We start from the raw sequence: 13,283 nt of genomic DNA on the forward strand, positions 1-13,283 counted from the left end.
AAGGGAACTCCAACATGCCTGCCCTGCCACCGTGTCATTTTCAGACCAGATCTCCAAGAACTGCCAGCGTATGTGTGTGACCCAGACGCTAACATGAATATCTACCCACTCCACATCTACAAAGCATGACACGATGTAGAGGCCTGATGAATCACCCACTTTCTTTCTCACTATTTAGAACCAAAGTAGCAGGGACTCTCCCAAGTATGTGTAAGTTTCCAGCAGGCTGGCTGAGTCACAGCAAGCAGCAGAGTTCCCTTTCCAAACAGTAGTAAAGGCAGCAGCCTGGGAACACCCAGACCCCAATCGGGCCCTAAGCCACCTCACAGAAGCGCCATCCTTCCCACGTACCCAGATCCCAGTACTTATTCTTTCATTGCTGAACTCATGGGCCCAGTGAGGGACCCGACTGCTGCAAGCACTGTGCCCATTCTTTTCCTCCAAAGGTCACATTGGCAGGGCCCCATCCACCAGGTCCAATGGGTGGCTCTTCAGGGAGTGAAATTATTCAAACCAAAAATAAAAGCAATTAGGACTAAGAACCAAGCAAACAGTTTAAGAAGCTGAAATGGGACACCACCCTAAGAAGGTGCCTCTAAAAAGCACTCACTCTACCTGGGAAAGAGGTTGAAAAAGAAATGGAAGAAGACAGCTCTGTGAAGGGAGATGTGGAGGTGAAAGAAAATTCATTACAGTCAGACTGGGATGGAAGAGATAGAAGGATAAATAAAACTGTAAATGCTAAGACACTCATTAACACCCAACTACTGGATTCCTCATAGCAAGAAGTTGTTTTCTGAGAGCAACCAGACAAGTAAAGAGGAATCTAAGAGACCAGTAAGTCCTTTAAGCACATGTCGAGAACTAGGCTGGGTACCCAAGTACCAAATGGACAAGGCCCGACCTGAAAGGAATTTACAGTTTATTGGCTACACTAAAAGGAACAGGGCGGAAGCTATGACGGCCTAACCAAGTGATCAATGAGATTAAAACATTATGGGACAGATGTAGCAATTTTTTTTTTTTTTTTGCTTTTTGGAGGGGGGAAGGGCAGGGCAATTGGGGTTAAGTGACTTCCGGCTAGTAAGTGTTAAGTGTCTGAAGCCAGATTTGAACTCAGGTCCTCATGAATCCAAGGCCGGTGCCCTATTCACTCTGCCACCTAGCCGCCCCCAGCAAATCTCTATTTTTTAAATAAGAAAGCTTCAACTAAAGAAAGTCAAAGAAAACACAACAGAACTGGGACTACTGGAAGAGAATTCTAAAGGGAACTGAGCATTCATTCATTCATTCATTCCTACAACCAACATTTAATAAATGCCTGTGTGTCAGATGTTGTGCTAGCTGTAGACAGCAAAGACAGCAGCAAAATAATCACAGCCCTCGAGGGACTTAATGACCACCGAGAAATGGTGAAGTTCAGGGCTAGTCTGCTATGACTGGTTCAGATCTGTAATTGATTTCCTTTGTGAAGGGAATTCCCAGTGAAGAAACTGGCTCCACTGATGCAGACTGATTTATAATTTCCGAGAGCTGACTTGGTCAAGGTCACTCAGCCAATGAGTGTTGGGGGCACACAGACCTTGACTTTGGGGAGTCTTTGAGACTCCAAGGTCAGGCATCTACCCTGAATGTCAAGATGCATAAAACAGAATCTGACTGCCCAGGAAATCACTCATAGATTACCAGCGGGCCTTTCTGTCATCTGACTCTCCTCCTCCCCACTCCTTTTACTGTTCTCCTGAGCTGTGAAGCTTGTGGATGGGCTCAGCGGGAGCTCTCTTCTCCTGGGTCAGGTAGTATGAGAACCAAAGGCTAGATAACATTTCAGAGATCATTGTATTTCGTAGCTACTGAAATATAAGGAAAGGTCTCAACCACTTATTCTGTGGTCAAAGGGTCTCATCTAATAGCAGCACAGACAGCAAGTAAGGGCAGAGGAGATGTGTGATGCCAGGGAGGGTGAGCTAGAAGAATTCAGGCCAGACCCCCACAGCCACAGACCATCCATCCCTTTTGTCCTTGGGAACCATCTTGCCATGGGTGTCAATAATGAAAAGGCAACACGGAGGCTCGCCACAACCCATCCTTCCTACTGGAGACACAAGCCATAGTCATGGCTTCCTGACTGTGGGGCAGCTCAGCACCAAGAGTGTTCCATAAGAAGGCAGCCCAGTCTATTGGTCATTGAGTGGCTAAAGTCTTTGGGGGCAAGGCAAAAGGGGGCTGGAAGCCAAGACTAAGAACCAGGCAGGGAGACAAACTACTTACGTGCCTTCCATCCTGCCCCACGTTAGTCTGGCCTCTCACTACTGTTCGAATATTGTCATCCAGTCTCCTGGCAGAAAAAGAAAATGGTGCAATTCATCAAAACAATCTCTATCTTGGGCAGACTGGAGCCAAAAGTATTCTGTAATTTGCTGCAAAGCTTCTCACCTAAAGACCCCCATGCTGTCATTCTCCACCCCATGCCGCCCAAAAAAACCCAAATAATTTTTCTAAAAAAGAAATAAGCACAAACGGCTGAGGCAGGCCCAGGCCACGGCACTGACCGTGACAGTGACTCTGGGAGGCCGGGAGCCCAAACCACAGCCGTCTTCTCTCATTTGTTTAAAAATGCTCCGTTTGCTTCAGATTTAAACACAAATGAACAAGAAGCAAAGGCCCAGTTCCTATTATTTCCCACACAGGCCAGTCTGCTGAGAGCTAAGAACAAAGAATGAGAAAGACAACACTTTATGGCAGCAAGACACATGATTTAAACAACTGGAGAGAAAAACTGGTCCTAAGCAGTCTGGCGAGTTCAACAGCTTGAAGGAGGCCAAGGCAGCCCAGAATCAACTACCAATCAGCTGGGCCCCAGAAATTTGGTCTGGATCTTTACAGTTAAGGCTTCCTCCCTGCTGTCACTCTGTCGGCCCTGCCACCGCATCTCACTGAATAACTGCATTTCCTGTATGAAGAACCAAGAAAAGTGATGGGGCAGGGGCGAGGGGTCACATGAAGGTCTGGGGGTAAGCGGGGATCCTCAATGACTGCTCAGTGTCCCTGCACATGTTGGGGAATGCAGCATGGTCTCCACTAATAATCTGCTGCCATAAATCCACAACACTTGACATCCCTTACAGCTCAGTGCCTAGCTACAGTAAGAATCTCTGCAGGGGTGCTCTGCACTGGGAGTCAAGGGAAGCCTGGGTTCAAGTGCTACTCCTAACACTTACTAGCTGTGGGACTTTGGGCAAGTCACAATCTGAGTCCCAATTTCTCCTGTAAAATGGGAATATTACCCACAATACCTACCTCACAGAGTTCTTGCAAGCAACCAATGAAATAATGCCCATAAAGTATTTTGCTAACCTTAAAGTACCAAATGTCCGCTTTGATTATTATTGTGAACCTACTCGAACTTATTAGTGATATGGGTTACAAGGCCCAGAGGCAGAAAAGGGGGAAAAATCATCCCCTAGACTCAAAATGAACATTGCTTTCATTGAAAATGTAAATACCCTGAAAATGGGAGGCCCAGTGCCAACCTCAAACAGCTAAGCCACTTCCTAGCAGGAAGAAGGGCAGGGTCAGTCAGCTCTTTCCACCCCTTGGGCCCAGAAATCCCATGGCCACTGCTAGGCACATTACCGTAAGGAGGTCAATAATCAAAAGAAAGGTCCTACACACAACAAAATATCGAGAGCGGCCCTTTTTGTAGTGGCAAAGACCTGGAAGAAGGCATATACCCATCAACTGAGGAATGGCTAAACAAATTGTAGTACATCACAGGGAACAGATCTGTGATTTCACTGGTGTAAGCAACTCTAGAGTAAACAAATTCCCATCGCAATGCAGTTGAGTAACTTCTCTGTAATTCACAATCTTAGAGAGCTGTCAAAATCCATTATGTAAAACTTGGCAGAGCAGCAGATTAAAAGGAAACTGGGAAATATTTAACAAAATAAGTTAGAATACAACATAGATAATGCCAATTTGGGGTTTTCTAAATGCATATGCGGACCTCTGTTTTTTTCAGTCTGACACCATCAGCCTAAACACTGGGAAATTATTCAGCCTATCCAGTGCCACATGGCCAGGACACATCAAAGACAAGACTCAAACCTGGGTCTTCCTGACTCTGAAGCTTCTCCTTTTCTCATTATGCTGCCTCTAATGGCAGATGAATATAATGAAATCCATGATATTATGTAACATAATGAAAGGATGATATGATGAACACAGAGAAGACTGAGACAACTTATATGAATTGATACATGGTGAAGAAACAGAACTAAGAAAAAAAGATACCTAATGACTACCACAACGTATATGGAAATACCATCAAAATGATCAAAACTGGGAAATTAAAATGATTACGCTTGGTCCCCCCAAAAGATATGAGAATGTACTACCCTTCCTTCTTTGGGGTAGTGGGGCGGGGGGCAGAAGAGATTAGAAGGGGAATGACAGGGGGACAACTACAAGTGTGGAATGTTGCCCAGAAAGCTCAGCTTAGTTGATGAGTTGGTTAGTTTTGCTGAACTTTTTTTATTCTTTGGTAGAAGGAATAGCTCTCTGGAAGGGAAAAGGGAAAGAAACATTGGAAAGCATAAGTGATGTTAAAAAAAGGATGCCCATGAAATCTGATTTTTAATAAAATTAAAATAATTTTTAATACTAAGTTGGATTCCCCTTGACATCTCTCTGGCAAGTTCTGAAGCCCACATTCTCCAATGTCATCTGGTGTGTACATTAGGGACATAAGCACAGCTCTATTTTACTAAGTCTAAAGAAAGTCTAATGCAGGTTGGTCCGCTCACAGGGAAAAAAAGCCCTATTATTCATTACAAAATCCAGCAGAATTGTTTTTGTTTTTCATTTCTTTTTTTTGGAGGGGGGAAGGCAAGGCAACTGGGGTTAAGTGACTTGCCCAAGGTCACACAGCTAGGAAGTATGTCAAGTGTCTGAGGCTGGATTTGAATTCAGGTCCTCCTTACTTCAGGGCCGGTGCTCCATCCACCTATATGCCCCATTTTTCTTTTATTATCCAATGTTTGGGGTTAGCCTTGCTTCTGCTTCCTCCTCCTTGCATGATTGATAGAGAGCTGACCCTACAGCTAACTTCTCTGGCACAAGAATCCTGCAGAAACTCAGATGAAAGTGAGGTCTTTAAAAAAAAAAAATCAAGATAAAATTTCAGATTTCCAAGTTCCCTCTGACTAAGCACCATCTAGAAGATCACAGCTGAACCAACATGTTTGGCCTGTGCACAGTTTCTGAAGACAAGGCAAATGCTGGGTTACATACCTTATTTTCAATCGAATTTTGTTCACGACTTCATCTATGTTTGCCAGAGACTAAAAAAGGAAAAAAGAGAGAGTCAGTCTAGCTGTTATTCCTGTTAATAGAATTTCCCTTCCTTGGAAAATAACAGGCTGTATTTGTGAACCCTCTAAATGAAAGCTAACAGCATTGACTACAGTATAAATGAAGAAGGTTCCCTCTTTCAGCCTCAGGTACTATAGATGACAGAAAATTTGAGGAAATGCTGCCCTCTTGTGGATAAAGTTGAAAAGGTGCAAATGAAAAGCCCAACTTCAAACATTCAAAGACCAGATGACCAGTCAGCTGAGTTGGCTGAGGGCTGGCAGGGCCTGAGAAGTCAAACTGTTCTATCACTTCATTTTAGTGAGGGGTTAACTGTGGCCAAGAGCAGCCATCAGCAAGCCTGTTCGGAGCAAGAAACCACTGGCAACATCAAAATATCTACCTTCAATGAAAAAGTCCCATTTACCACTTTTCTACTACTCTGACGAAGCTTTCAAAGGTCTTTCTCACCATTGCAGATAACAAAGAAGGACTGGCAAAAGAACAGGGAGTTTAGAATGCATACTTCTTGAAGTTAGGGTATAAAAGAAAATAAAGAAAGGGGGGAAGGAAATCATCAAAAGTTCCCCCTCATGATTTTCTGAAATCCATGCCCAGTTTTAGTCAAGAACATATAATGAGCTGAGATGAACTACTCTTCTTGGTGAAGCCAATATGCAGAAATGCACATGGAACATTACCCCTGGAGGTCGGGAAACCTGTTGTTCCTAGCTCCACCATTTACTTAGTTCTGGGCCTCAGTTCCCTCATCTGTCACATGAAAGGGCGAGAAGGGGAAAGAATGCCAAGTACAGTGTCTGGGGACTACTTAACAAATGCCTGCTGATTAATTCACTGCTAGAGGGCACTGCTTCCCAAACTCAGGTCAAGCACCAAATTGCTGAGACATGGGCTCTCCAGAGAGATCTTGAAGAATTCTAAATTCCCAGTTAAAACGTTCAGAGGGACTGAACACACGTGTCAATTCATCCAAGACATCCCCGGTAGAAAGAGAGAGAAGAGATTCCTCTTCAGTTAAGACTGGACTCAGTGACCTCTGAAATCCCTGCAACTCCGAGGTTCTACAATTTCTGGTCCTTCCTGAACCTCCTCGCTGCTAGTACCGTGACTCAGGCTGTCCTTGACTCTCCCCCTACTATGAAGGCCTACAAACCAGTGACGCTGACTGAATCCCCTTCACTTCCTGTCCATCCTATGCACTCCTGCTCAACTGGTCCTTTTGAAAGACAGGTCTGATGCCATCCCACAATGACGAAAAGTCCTTGGTGGTTCTCCACTGGCTACAGGGTCATGTCCAAACTCCTTATAAGACAAGTTGTTTTAGGGCCCTCCATATGCCAAGGGTTGCAGGATCAAAGATTTAGAGCTAGAAAGGACCTCACAGGTCATCTGCAAGCCTCCAAAAGCCCCCAGTAACGTGCAAGCAAGCGACTGTGGCAGGAAATGAGTGAGAACCTCAGCCTTATAACCTTGAGCCTGAAATACCAGGCACCACCCTGAACCGTGCTAGGCACTGTAGGATCTTGATCATTTTTCCTTCCACCTATATCTGCAGCATTTTATCAGTGGTGAAATGAAAACACAGGAACATTAGGCAACCTCTCCAAGGTTGGGACAACTGGGGACATGGTCAAGATTCAAATCTCCAAGGTCACGATCTGAGGCAGCCCTGCTGTTGATCCTCCATCCACTGCAGCCTGGATCACAAACTCACTAGATGCATCGAAGGCCATCGGCCATGCATCTAGGGATGAGAGGAAGGAGCTAAGTGTTGCCATTTCACTTTTGAAAATTTCTCTATATGTATACATACATATATATGTCTATATAGGAGGGTATGTGGGCATATGAATACATATGTGAGTGTGTGTATATGTCTACAGGTATACATAGACAGAGGGCACAGGACCAATTGAATAGGAAGGGATGATACCTAAAAGGTAAAAATAAGGGGTGAGAGAGGAATATAATGAGAGGAGATGGGGAGAGACAGAATGGGGTAAATTATCTCATATAGCTTAGGGAGGGAATGACATACACATTAAATAGGGTATCTCACCCTACAGGAGAATAGAGGGGAAGGGGAAGAGAGGGGGGATAATGGAAGGGAGGGCAGGCTGGGGGGAGGGAAGTTGGAAGCACCCACTTTTAAAAAGGCAAAGGATCAAAGTAGAGAATAGAACGAGTGGCGGGGTGGGATAGGATAGAGGGAAATATAGTCAGTCTTCCACAATATATCCACTATGGAAATGTTTTGCATAGCTATTCATGTACAACCTATATTGAACTGCTTATCTTTCCAGTAAAGGTGGGTGACAAGGGAGGAAGGGAAAGAATCTGGAATCCAAAGTTTTAAAATCAAATATTTAAAAATATATATACATATTAATACTAATATTTTACATGTAACTGGGAAATGAGATATACAGGCACTGGGGCATAGAGATCCACCGCGCCCTACTGGAAAGTCAGAGGGGGTGTGTAATAAAAATGTAAATTTTAAAGATCTTCCCTGCCCCTAGGCTAGAGTGCACCTGGAGCCTGGGGTGGAAGGCTTGTTTTTCAGTAGATACTTCTTGATTGGCCAGTGAGTCAATAAGGTTGTTACATTCTCTGAGCCAGGAGAAGGCTATATAAGCCCTGATGTGTAGCTTTGTTTTGGGGGGCTCACTTTGAGAAGTGTTCTGTGATTTGATCTGTATTCTGGGAAGCCGTTGTCCAGGGCCCCCCCGGCTTTGAAAAACCCAGATGTTGAAACCCAGATGCTGACTGGGTATGGATGTAATGGCTGGACAGTTTGGAAAGCTGTCTACTTGATCTGTTTCTGTCTTGATAATTCTGCCTGTATACTTTAAAGTTCGGGGTGCTGACCTTTTTCCCCTGAACAAGGTAAAAGATATATGTCTGACTGATTAAAGTAAGCTTGTTAACCCATTTTGAGTTGCTTTCCTTTAACAAAGCAGATCCAAGAACCTGTGCTGGCAGCAAACCCTGAGGACGCTTGGCGTGCTTGCCGCTACAGGGTGGGGGAAGATATGGGAGAGAGCAGATTGAGGGAGGGGATATTCAGTGGGATCACTGTTTTGGGGTGGTGGGTAGGGAAAATTGGGGAGAAAATTTGTAACTCAAAATCCTGTGGAGTGAATGATGCAAACTAAAAAGTAAAAAAAGAGAAAAAGGGAAAAAAAGAAAGAAAATTTCTCAAACGTTCTACAATCTCCTTGGTATCGATCTTCAGAGTTAGAAAAAAAACAAGTTTTGCAGCAAGGTGCATGGGGTAGAGCACTGGCTTTGGAGTTCAAGGATTTGAATGCTGACTCTGTCACTTACTACCTGGGTGACCTTGAACAAGCAACGTTGTCTCTCTTCAAATAACCCTATAAAGAAACACCAGGTGGAAAAGGTCCCCTTCTTACTCCTGCTCACACTTTCTTTAAACAGGTCCCATTCTTTATTCAAGTCAGATGCTCCCTGAATTCTCCCAAGCAGATAAGACTCTGCTATTCATTTTTTTTTTAAAGCACTCTCCTCGGGGAGGCTAGGTGGCGCAGTGACTAGAGCACCGGCCCTGGAGTCAGGAGGACCTGAGTTCAAATCCAGCCTTGGACACTTAACACTGCCTAGCCGTGTGACCTTGGTCAAGTCACTTAACCCTAATTGCCCTCCAAAAGGCAAAAAAATAAATAAAGTACTCTCCTCCCCTATAACACACTCTCACTCTTCCAACATTACTAAATCACACCTCAATCTACTCTCTTCCAGTTCAAATTCCTCTAGCTCATTGCCAACAAATACTTGTGTCCTGGGGCACACACAACACTTCCGGTTTCCAAACTTTGCCTGCTAAGCTTCTAACAACAACCACTGACCCTAAAGGAAACTGAGCAAGTCATGGCACTGTTTAGTCTGGTTGTTGTTTTTTAAAGGTTTCTGGAAATCAATGCTAACAGTGACTTTGGGCAGATCATCTGTGCCATTGTAACAATGGGCCTAGTAGGAGGATGACCCCCTCCCCCCCACGCTGTGAGCTTCTGTATGACAGAGGATCATCTATTCCCAGAGGTGTGAGCAGATGAGATCCTAGTGTTACTTACGACCCCTTGGGAGGTTCCACCATATCCACCTCTAGTGAACACAGACCTGAGCACCTTAGGTCAACAGGTCAGAGAACGAAGAAAAGGGGGAGTGGAGTTCATGGTCAGTATCAGGCCGTCTCTAGCTCTAAATTCTTTTCTTGTTTCTAAGGAACCTTGGTCTGGGTATGGAGAGACTGACTCCCAAACCTCTCTGACCAAAGCAGTGACTCCTACCAGGGGCATCTTCTCTTAGTTTCCAATGGCCTCCTCTTACCATTTCCGACCTTTCTGCAGCTAGACACTGATGACCTTATCTTCTTTCAGGACCTTCTTTCCTTCAGTGTCTATGATGGCTCTTCTCAATCTCCTTTATGGGATTCTCTTCCATGGCCTGGCCCCTGGACTCATGCATACCACAACAGGCCCTCTCCTCTTCCTTCCACCTATTTTCTCATCTGCTCCCATGGATACTGATACCAGAAGACTGCCAAGCTACACAGACAGACAACATCTCTTTCCTGAGCTTCAAGACCACCAGTTGGCCATCTCCATATGAACAGCCCATCAGCTGAGACAAGCCCAAAATGGAATTTGTTCTCTTTTGGCCCAAATCCACCTCACCTTCTAACTTATGCCTACCGTGAGGCATAAAAGATAAAGTCCTGGGGGCAAGAAAGCCTAGTTTGGAATCCTGCCTGGGACACCTGGTGCTATGTGAGGCTACTTATGTCACAACTTCTCTAGGTCCTCATCTGTAAACCAAGAATCAGGGATGTTGGGATGATCTCTGGACTGAAAAACTTTACAGATATCAGGAATTGTTTTTGTTGCTGTTACGGGCACCATCATTCTCTTACTCACTCTTTTCTGCCTCTCCCCATAATCAATCAGTGATAAAGCCTTGTCAATTCTCCCCCTTAAGTATCTCTTATATCCTTTCCTTCCTCTACCAGAGGTTCCCAAAGTGAGCCATACCACCCACTGTGGGGTGCTAGAATGATCGAGGGGGGTACTAGTAGCCTTCAGTACAATTGGGGAGCATTGAATAAAAATAAGGGGGTGGTAGAAGCAGAAGGAAAAAATATAAGAAAACTTTGAAAAATTGTTCATACATACTTCATCTGTCATTTAACAAAGTTAAAATCATAGTGATTACAGTATTTTCCAAATAAACCCATAAAATTCAAGTTATAACTGATCAGAGGTGAAGTCTGCCAACAGGTTTTAACAAGCAAGTGTTGGCAGGTGAGTATGTAGTGCATTGTCGGGAAGTAGCAGCAATGTATTGGCAAGAAATGTGTTTATAATGACTTGTTTATAATATGATACTACATGGTTACATGACACAATATTGCATCATCAAAATTCCAACGCTGGAAAAATAACGCAAATTTACAATAAATTATTAAATTTAAGATACATCATTTTAAAAATATATATATTTTATATATTTTTTAAATGATGCAAATTTTTTAAAAATCTGTTAAAGGATTAAAGAAAAGAGATTCCCAGGGTGGGGTTGAGCAAATTTTTTTTTTAAGGGGGCAGTAGGCCACATAAGTTTGGGAACCTCTGGTTTCACCACTCTAGTTCAGGCCCTCATCACCTCTGGTCTCCCTGCTTTTAATTTCTTCTCTCTCCAATTCACTCCCCACAGTTCTGCCATTGTCACTCCACTGCTCAAGAATACTCAGTGGTTCCCTATGGCCTATACGATAAAATACAAAAGATTTTGACACCTAAAACCCTCCACAAAATGGCTAGCTTACCTCTCCAGAAAAGCTTCCAATTACTCTCCCATTATTCCCCATTTTGTGTTCCACATTCCTGACAAACTGGCCTAACTTCCTTTAAGGTTCAGCTCAGAGGCCCTCAAGAGCTCACAATATACTGGGAGAGACAACATGTAAAAAAGATGTATGGTGGATAAATTGGATTTTGCAAACTGATTGTATCAACCCACAATCATAGAGAGAAGGCAGTAAGGGAGACAGGAAAGGCATCAGGTAATTCTGATTCTACTCCCCATTCCACCCCTATGCAAACACTCCTATCCCATCTACAAGGAAATGCACCTTACTACCAAACCAGCCTACAAAATAAGCACGACCAAGGAAGAATGAAAGTTTGGAGGAAAAAGGGGACAGTCATTGGTATCTGGCACTTCCTTCCTCACGTTCACTCAAATACACCTTTACATTTAAATTCACTTCTGAATCTAGTTGATTCTAAAAGCCCAGTCACTGTGATTTCAAGCAATTTGCTCATTAGAACAAAATTCTACAGCAACACAGCCAATCTGTGGCTGTTCTACAAAGCTGACAATAATGGGTTTGACCTGTATTTAATTCTCAACTGCAAATCACTCTTCCCTAGGCCAAGGGGTCATCATAGTAGCTAAGGAGAAAGCAGATCACAAACCTTTGTATGGGAAGGCAATCTACTGCCATGAGTGAAAGTTTTAAAAACTAAACTTACTTGTTCTGTTGGGAAAAGGGTATTGATGTATTCCACAGCATTGAAATCTGCTCGGTCCAGAGGATCCTGGCTTGGAAACACCTAAGTAAAAAGTGGGGTAGAGGAGGGAGGGAGAAAGAGAGAGAGATTCTCATCAATCACCATCTGTTGATTCAAAAATCAGAGCACATAAGAGCTATTCTGATGGACCCAGGAATGCTGCCTGTTGAGAGTTTGGTGTACCATGCAAAGTATCTTGGGAGTATGTTCTGGTGATAGTGTAATAAACTAAGATGGTGGCCAGTTGCGGTATCAGCACTGTCATGCCCAGGGTGCCCTGGTGCATTACCAATTCTATCCTTCCTACATTCTGCCTTGGCAGTGTCAAGGAGCCAGTGGGTGAGTCCAGTTTCTTTTTTTTTTTTGCTTTTTGGAGGGCAGTTGGGGTTAAGTGACTTGCCCAAGGTCACACGGCTAGTTTTTGTGTTAAGTGTCTGAGGCAGAATTTGAACTCAGGTCCTCCTGATTCCAGGGCAGGTGCTCTATTCACTGTGCCACCTAGCTGCCCTGTGAATCCAGTCTCAAGATGGCAGCTGCAGCCCCACCACAGGTCATGAGCCCAGCTGCCTCAGCACCTTTGTTCCATGGGTCCTGGCTGTCCCCAGTCGAGCCTTGTGGCTTTCCTCTAAAGCACAGGTTCTTAATCATTTTTCCATCAGGGACATCTGGCGATCTGGTGAAGCCTATGGGCCCTTTCTCAGTTTAATGTTTTTAAATGAAGAAAAAATACACATCATAAAAAAAATTAGAGCACACAACTGATGGGAGGTGCCACATCCCATGGCCTTTTCATCACAATACTCCCTAAACACCTTATGGCATCTGACCCTAGTGACTGGGCCTTCTAATACCATGTCCTCTCTTGGTTTCCAAAAATGCTTCTCCTACTTTTCTTCCTGCCTCCCTATCACTCTACCTCTGCTCCCTCAGTAGGCTCTTTTGTTTCTTTCTGTAACCCTAGCACTCAGCACAGTGCTTGGCACATGGAGAGCACTTGAGAAGTATTTCTTGGGGTGGCTAGGTGGAGCAGTGAATAAAACCAGATACTTAATACTTACTAGCCATGTGACCTTGGGCAAGTCACTTATCCCAATTACCCTGCCTTCCCCCCTCCAAAAAAAAAAAAGGGAAAAAAAGAAAAGAAATATTTCTTATTTGACAGGTTGATCACTCTCTTCTAGACCCCCACCAATGGGGGGTTCCCCAAGGTCTCATCCTCACCTCTCTTCTCTTCTCTCCACAATTCTCCCTTGGCCATTTCATTCAATTCTGACCTTGGACTACAAACACTATTCAAATGGCTCCCAAAACTAT

The 13,283-nt window shown here is 44.0% G+C and overlaps 1 protein-coding gene across 4 annotated transcripts in view; it reads right to left on the minus strand.

The window, feature by feature from the left end:
• Window positions 1-13,283, minus strand: part of VPS53 (VPS53 subunit of GARP complex) — a 144,549-nt gene that overhangs the window by 113,399 nt on the left and 17,867 nt on the right. For 2 of the 4 annotated variants that reach the window (XM_069089707.1, XM_069089706.1), the window contains exons 2-4: window positions 11,931-12,011; window positions 5,296-5,345; window positions 2,272-2,338 (exon numbers count right to left, since the gene is read on the minus strand). In XM_069089707.1, coding sequence (XP_068945808.1) covers window positions 2,272-2,338; window positions 5,296-5,345; window positions 11,931-12,011 — 198 coding nt within the window. Of the gene's footprint in view, window positions 1-2,271; window positions 2,339-5,295; window positions 5,346-11,930; window positions 12,012-13,283 lie in introns of those variants that run through there. The other 2 variants (XM_069089710.1, XM_069089708.1) reach the window with 2 other exon arrangements.

The sequence above is a fragment of the Petaurus breviceps genome, unplaced genomic scaffold (genome assembly GCF_028583685.1).
Source record: "Petaurus breviceps papuanus isolate PSGF00001 unplaced genomic scaffold, PetGlider_PUasm1.0 186, whole genome shotgun sequence".
Taxonomy (NCBI): domain Eukaryota; kingdom Metazoa; phylum Chordata; class Mammalia; order Diprotodontia; family Petauridae; genus Petaurus; species Petaurus breviceps.